Source organism: Aplidium turbinatum, chromosome 7 (genome assembly GCF_918807975.1).
Source record: "Aplidium turbinatum chromosome 7, kaAplTurb1.1, whole genome shotgun sequence".
Classification (NCBI taxonomy): domain Eukaryota; kingdom Metazoa; phylum Chordata; class Ascidiacea; order Aplousobranchia; family Polyclinidae; genus Aplidium; species Aplidium turbinatum.
The window spans coordinates 1,407,667-1,413,666 of record NC_137478.1 but is presented as its reverse complement, the minus strand read 5'-3'; the positions used below and the strand labels follow the sequence as shown (position 1 = coordinate 1,413,666).

Below are 6,000 nucleotides of genomic sequence, written 5' to 3'. Positions count from 1 at the left end.
ATGCGTACGGATCCGGATCTTACTATTTTTCAATGGATTTGAATTTTCTTTTTTATAATCTTAAAGCGGGATCTGGATCAAATCTTAAATTTACGTAACTTTTTTAAATCATTATGCTTACAATTCCAAACCAGAAGAACGTTTCAATTTGTAGCGTTAGTGTGCGTTGCTGCGCAACCGTAAAGCAAATACAGCATGACTTGCATGCATCTTTTAACAAAAGTATAACACCGTATGCGACCTTGTCAAGTAGGCTATTGAAATAATTTATAATAAATTTTCAAAAGTAAACTTAATTCAACTTTGATATATCTAAAAATTGTCGGATCGGGATCTGAAAAAGCAAAAGCCGGGTCTGATCAGGATGCCCTTCGATATTCCGGTTGTCTGATTTAATGGATCGGAAATCGTCAGATGCATGGCCAAGTGGTGAGAGTCTGGTTCGACACCGCTCAAGAGCATGCGGCTGCATCTTTAGTGGGACACTTAATGACGTGTTCGAAGGCTTCCAGTTCACTTCAGCTAAGTTTTTAATACCGGTATACGCCTGAATATCACCAATAAACTGTAAACGCCAATCGTTGATACCTTGTTAGTTGTTACAAACACCGAAAGGTCGTGTTAAGTGATAACAATTCCAGCTGTAGCCCCACACCACGCAAGTTGCAACATTTATTTCATATGCGAACAAGCATACGTCATCAGCACAATAATATCTACGTCATCAAACGGGGAATGCCCGTAAAATATCTGATAGAAAAATACAAAAGCTGATTGTGCGCTCACTGCCGGCAGCAGCCAGGGCGGATTTATCGGAGCCGACTGCATGAAAGAGGTTTGCAACACGATTACGATAATTTGAATAAGTGAACATTGAACAAGTCTGTTGCGGGTTTGTGCCAAGCGTCAAAAGGTCCAACTCGGCCTCCGCGTGGGGTCAAGTGACATGCTTCCCTGTGGAGATGCTTCGAGGGGTTCCACAGTGCCCAAATCTCCCGACCGATGTCCACCTCCGAATATTGACATATATCCCCGATCTTCCTCTCGGCCTCTCTTGAAGCCTTCAACCAGGAGGCGCCACTTAGTGACGTCAGAGGCTAGAAATGTACAGTCCCCTCAGGAAGGCTGGAGTTACAAAGCCGATAGTACCGGAGGTCGTTTACTAGGCGGAGAAGGTTGGAGGAAAACGATGGAAGATCCTGCGGAACAAAATCCATTTTCAACCAAACAGCGAAGTTTGTATTTGTTTCAAGAAAACTGTTCTATCCACTAAATGACGTTGAGTGGAGAGCTGGATTTTAACTAAAACATTGTTAGGGAAGCAAGGGGAAAGTGAGCAAGCTGAGAACTTCTGCAGTGGAAAGCCCGATTTGATTTGAGCGCGCGCGTAAATTGTTGATTCTTCACAACCCGAGTCCATTCAACGACCAATGTCGATGCTTACAAGGTGAAAATAATTAGTTTAGTTAAGTTGTTTTTGTTTTTGACCACCACACCGAAAACAATATACAGTTGGCTAATGGCTACGTCAACATACCAAGGGTCTAGAAAAAGGTAGAAGCGACAAAACGCGAACGTTATATCGTGCTTGAGACCGAAATAAGTTATCTAAAACACGACAACTTACAGTAACAGTTCTGAAGGAATGCAAGAGCGACTTCTTTTGGTCTTGCGTCACTCCGACGCTGTTGTGCAGGAACTGTTGGATAAAGGTGCTGTGGAAGAACTCCATGTCTGCACTCGCCATGTGGTACACAGTGGTGCAGATCTCCTCCTGTGCGGAGGAATACAGTGCAGCTACGTCATGAATGGAAGCGGCGAGTGACGACAACATATAAACGACACAGTTGTGCAGGGGTGAGCGAGATATACCGAAACCGCTCGGCCAGCTTCAAGCTCGGCATGTACACGTGACCAAGTCATTTGACAACAAGGTTAAAGGTCAACCACACGTCAAAGTAAAAGTCTTCCATGAGAATTTACTTTCACCACGAATTCGTAAAATTGGCGACTATGCCACTAAATGGCCAGGATTGAAATAATGCAGACAGCTGTTATTTCATCAGTTAACCACGAAATGACATCACCGGCCTCCACTTTGCCTTCAATCGTGATGATTAAGTTTTAACACTCTCACGGACACCTTCAAACTCTCTACAGGCCCTCGATAGAAGCAGGGGACCTCATGTTTGATACCACAGGTCCTGACTGCTAAACTATTGACACAGTGATCTCGCGATGCATGTCGCACCTAAGATAAGATAATCAGCTGCCAGTTCAAACGAGGTCGTCACTTTGCAACTTCGCAATGATTTCAAGACACCTCCAGTCGCATCTCATTCTTGGCTTGCTGCTGTCATTACCAGGTTTAAAACAAATCAACAGCAACGCTTCAACAAACGGGTTATAATGGGGATGGGATAGAAATCTGTCCCAAGAGGCCAAGATGTGATATCAAATTATTTGCATTAAATTTATTCTCGTTTACTTAAAAAAGTGATGACATTTCGTGAAAATTGATTTATTTGGTGACTTCTGGACCGATGCACAGCTGAGGAAGTGCAGACGGATCAAAGACTCCCGGTGTCAGTGATGCTATTTTATACCAACGCTCTACAACCCTGTTGGTGCGCGGAAGTTTATGATTGAGGGGTTTCCACATAAACACTGATCCCAAATCAGACCCTTGACACCACAATCCCCCTACACCAGTGATTTTTAACCCTTTTCCTTGTTGGTACCACCTTAAAATTCCCGCACCCTGCCTCGTAAGCACCCGGTTCTCGCACCTCCTCTTAGAGTGGTAGAGAAGTAATAGTCGCCTACAGTTCAAAATTATTGTTGAAACCTGGTAAACAAACATAACTTCTTACCTAGTTCATTTTATAACTAATCCTAATGATTCATAATTCCCGCACCCCCCTAAGAACAGGTCTTGCACGCCTCAGTGGAGTGTGCATCCCTGCCCTGCATCGTACCTGCAGCAAGTCATGCGACTTATTGAGGAGAGCTTGGATGAGGACATTCACAAATTGGAAGAGAACGGTTTCTTCGGAGAGCATGCACTGGAGCTGGAAAGTTAAATATATTGCGTTGGTAAGCAGATGATGGACAACAGAGGAACTGGGATGTTTAAAATTATTCGAAATAGAAACAATTTTGAAATGACTTCACGGAAGCGACAACAGCTGCCTTGTTACCATAGAAATGTACAAACATCTTGCACAACATCGAGTTGAACATTCACTTCAAGATAGATTGCTAGTTGCTTCTTTCGGGTAACGTCGAACCGACGTGCCTTGGTGTGTTGGCCAGACACCCAGCCACGTGGACAGCAGGTGAGTGTGGCAAGCAGGTGCAGGTTGTTTCACACACACGCAGCCCATATACAATGTACCAGCTCACAGCCACTACATTTGTAGGTTGTTATCGACAACGCACTGTGAATGTTGGTGTGAGTATCCTATCCATAGATCAATATTACTACCGCTCTTGCATGTTTGCTGTAGCATATGGCAACACCAACACCGCTACTATGCTGTGAGATGAAACAAAGTGGCGAGGAAGCAAATCCCATAGTGACTATGTTGATACTGCATGTACCGGGTGCGAATGGAGCGTGGTACCTTGTCGTACATCTTTAACTTGGTGTTAAGATCCTCCAGCGCTGCCATGGTCTGTTTGAAGATAGCGATGTCCGGCTGGAGGAAGGAATTGCCGAAAGTCTGGGGAGAACATTTGGTTAGTTAGTACTTGGTTGTAACATCAAGCACTTAGAATGCAACAAAAATAACGCTCTTGCGCTATCCTACAGCAATGAACAAACTGGTGCGAGATCCCACCTGGGTCGTAGGTTCAACAGCTAACCTGACCGCGCTAAAAACGGTTGGCCCGAATAATGACGTCACAAAGCAATGAATACTTAACATCGACCACGTGATGACGCTGTGTCAGCTCGAATGTACTTGTGGAAACCTGACGTCATAAAATGACCGAGGCTTCTCATATGACGTCACTCACCGACATGATAGCGAGGAACTGGGTCTTGTGGGCAAGTGTGCCCCCTTTGTTGTTGTGGGGGGCATCGACGAGGAGAGAGGCGATCACAGGACTCGGGAAAAAGTAGCGATGCTTCCGGAGTAAGAGGTGGTGGAAGAGATCCAGAAGGGCTCCTTTGACATCCGGAGATGGCCGCTGAAAAGATGCAGGATGTGTTAAGTTGGTAGATGTTAATGAACTTGAAGATAACGAGTCAAACCATCTCCATGAAGATAGGATCCAACTCTGTGGAGGAGTTTCGATGCGGCGTTGTGTGGCCAGATCCAACAGAATGTGTTGATGCCTGCTACATAATGGCTTCGGCACTCTTAACAAACGATAGTACCAACCTGATTCACAATTGGACATATCTGCTTCACTGCAAAGTCGATGATGGACGGAGTGAATGATTTGAAGGAATGGCCTGGCTCATCGACGACCATTTCAAAGATCTTCAGCAACCTGTCAACCGTCAGTTGTAACTTAGTCGTTGGAATCCCGCTCACATTGCAAGAAATATTACCAGCAACATTAGCTGGACAGAGATGTGCTACCTACCGTGAGAGGAGAGCTCCCTCATCTGCATCTATGTAGTCACATCAGCTCTACGTCATCAGTTGCTAACAACCATTCAAAAGTCACGCCACAATTACATTTAAAAGATAAATTATAAAAATAAGTTCAACCACTTCTGCGTGTCAGTTTGGACATGCATGAAGGTAAAACATGCCGCTCACTTCTCCACGGCTCTCACGCCTGCCAGGTTCTCCTGGAGGATGCTGTGCTGCAGTTGCTCCGTGGAGAATTTCCCGATGAAGTTCTGAATGGTTTGCGCCACCATCTCTGCTCCCATCTGGCGCCGCAAGGATCGGAAGATCGTCAAAAAGAAGGAGAAGAATATTTCGGTGGTATCTAGAAATCAAACATCACGTGACGCAAGATCAATCACGTGAAGTCAAACTTCACCTCCATTGTGACGAATATTGTTGTCCTTCGATAGGAAGCATGGTCTTCCAGAGACAGATATCGTTCCGCAGCGGTTCTTCGTGTTCAATTTCAGGCATTGTGTTATGCTAATACAAAAAGCGGAAAGCTCTTGAGCGGTGTAGAACCACGGTCCTCATCACCATGTAGCAGGCCAAGTAAACGAAAGTTGATTATGAAACAAAGACACTTGGAGGAAGCTTGTGATGCTGCATACTTTGCTCAAATAATTGCTGGTGAAACCCATATGCATCGAAAACACACCAAAAGCGTCTTGTAGCTGCAGTGAGCGTCAAATAGGCGTCACATCCCAGACAGTACATCAGTCGTTTTTTACATTGATTTTAATGTAAAAAACGATTGATTTGCTGTCTGGGAACGTTACCTGTGTGGTCGAGATATACGGGAAAGAGCTGCAGCGACAATTCGATGGACCCCTGCAGAGATTGATGACATATCTGTTTCGTCTTCACGATCTCGTCCGATATTGCTTCGACAATCTCAGAACAAACCATCCAGGCTTGGTGGATGACAGGTTTTGCTGAATTGTAACGTTACAATAATGTCATTGTCATCGAAATTGACAATCAAGCTGAAGAGATTATTTCCGGTTCAAAACCATTGAAAACTCGACTGCACCGCTCAAACCCATCAACCTGGCCACTGCCGTGGTCCAACAATATCAATATGCGAAGCAAACACGTGTCTTTGCTTTTTTGTGTCCACCTTCAAGTGTGCCGTTGTGTCCAGTCGAAGCCGCATACACTTGAGCGGTGTCGAACCAGGAACCTTTCGAGTGTGATATCATGGCCCTGCGTGCGGCTTCGTCAGCCATGCTTGGCAGAGGTGTGCAGTAGCGCCGCTGTATTGTTGTAGCGGCAGCGTCATACGTGTTTACTAAAGGTAGCGGTAGTGAGTATGGCGATACATTTCCCTCAACCGCAATTTCGCTAACCACTACTTTCACGTTTAAAATAG

The 6,000-nt window shown here is 45.0% G+C and overlaps 1 protein-coding gene across 1 annotated transcript in view; it reads right to left on the bottom strand.

Moving 5' to 3' along the window:
• Positions 1-659: 659 nt before the first annotated feature.
• The window catches only part of LOC145774096 (exportin-6-like), a 33,088-nt gene continuing 27,747 nt past the window's right edge, over positions 660-6,000 (bottom strand). Inside the window, exons 20-27 of the mRNA XM_082585245.1 lie at positions 5,408-5,563; positions 4,776-4,950; positions 4,389-4,500; positions 4,021-4,194; positions 3,627-3,725; positions 2,979-3,071; positions 1,628-1,774; positions 660-1,199 (exon numbers count right to left, since the gene is read on the bottom strand). Coding sequence (XP_082441371.1) covers positions 1,098-1,199; positions 1,628-1,774; positions 2,979-3,071; positions 3,627-3,725; positions 4,021-4,194; positions 4,389-4,500; positions 4,776-4,950; positions 5,408-5,563 — 1,058 coding nt within the window. The 3' untranslated portion in view covers positions 660-1,097. The remainder of the gene's footprint in view (positions 1,200-1,627; positions 1,775-2,978; positions 3,072-3,626; positions 3,726-4,020; positions 4,195-4,388; positions 4,501-4,775; positions 4,951-5,407; positions 5,564-6,000) is intronic.